The sequence below is a fragment of the Naegleria gruberi genome, assembly GCF_000004985.1.
Source record: "Naegleria gruberi genomic scaffold NAEGRscaffold_333, whole genome shotgun sequence".
Classification (NCBI taxonomy): Eukaryota; Heterolobosea; class Eutetramitea; order Acrasida; family Naegleriidae; genus Naegleria; species Naegleria gruberi.
The window spans coordinates 6,390-7,798 of NW_003163065.1; the positions used below are offsets into that span (position 1 = coordinate 6,390).

The following is a 1,409-nucleotide window of genomic DNA, read 5'->3' on the forward strand; positions in this document are numbered from 1 at the left end:
TCATCATTATCATTATTATTACATATCATTACTATAATTCTAATACTATACATAAATAATATATTTAATATATAATATAAAATATAAAATATATAAAATATAAAACACATATATAAACATAAAACATATAGAGGTACAGCTAATTGTCCATTATATGATGGTAGATATTTTGTATCTAAAGGAGATGTAATATTAGTAACAGTTAATTATAGATTAGGTGCATTAGGATATTTAGTATCTATTGAAAATAATATATTAGGTAATTTTGCATTAAAAGATCAAAGATTAGCATTAGAATTTATACAAAAATATATAATTAATTTTGGAGGAGATCCTAAAAGAGTGACTATATTTGGAGAATCAGCAGGAGCAGGATCAGTAACATCATTAATAATGAATAAGAAAAGTGAAGGATTATTTAATCAAGCAATATTTCAATCAAATCCATTATCATTACCATTTAGAGATTTAAAATCATTAAATAATTTAGGTGAAAGATTTATTCAAGATTCTAAATGTAAAACATTATCATGTTTAAAACAATTAAATTTTAATTTAATTGTAAAATATTCAGATGAATCATCAAATCATTTAAATATATTACATCCAATTATATCATTCATGCCATGGACACCTGTTATAGATCATATTGAATTATTTGAACAACCATTAGATGCTTTTAAAAATGGTAATTATTTTAAAATACCAATCATGATGGGTACTTGTTCTGAAGAGGCAATTATGTTTATCTATTTGGCTCTATCTTCTCCTTTAAATTCTATTGAATATGATGGTGCATTATTGGGTTTATTTGGTCCAATGTCATATTTTAGTGTTCATTCATTATATCCACCTTATGGTTCAGATCAGAGAATTCAATTTTCCATATTAGGTACTGATTATATTTTCACTGCTCCAACTAGAAATGCACTCGAAAATATTTATCAACACCAATCAAATATTCCTATATTCTTTTATGAATTTAATCATACTTTATCTTTTAGTGAACAGGTTTTTAAAGAGAGATATCCATTTTGTATTGGACATGTTTGTCATGGAAGTGAATTACCAATTCTATTTCATTCATCTCAATATGTTAATTTATATTTAAATGAACAGGAGGAATTATTATCACATCAAATGATTCAATATTGGACTAATTTTGCTTATAGTGGTAATCCAAATTATAAATCAAAGGATAATTCTAAATCAAATGATAGTACAAGAAATGATAGTATTGACTTACCATATTGGTCTGCATTTACAACATCAAATGTATTAAATATGGAATTCCAAACACCAAAAACTTCAATGGTACAAGGTTTAAGAAAACAAAAATTAGACATGTTTGATAAAATGTGGTTATCATCATGGTTATTAATAAATTATTATGATTAAATACAGCACGT

The 1,409-nt window shown here is 24.3% G+C and overlaps 1 protein-coding gene across 1 annotated transcript; it reads left to right on the forward strand.

Moving 5' to 3' along the window:
- Window positions 1–393: 393 nt before the first annotated feature.
- NAEGRDRAFT_82361 (type-B carboxylesterase/lipase) lies at window positions 394–1,409 on the forward strand (the record flags this gene model as incomplete). The annotated part of the gene is made up of 1 exon (XM_002668319.1): window positions 394–1,409. One exon carries the CDS (start codon window positions 394–396, stop codon window positions 1,396–1,398), a length of 1,005 nt encoding a protein of 334 aa, XP_002668365.1. The 3' UTR covers window positions 1,399–1,409.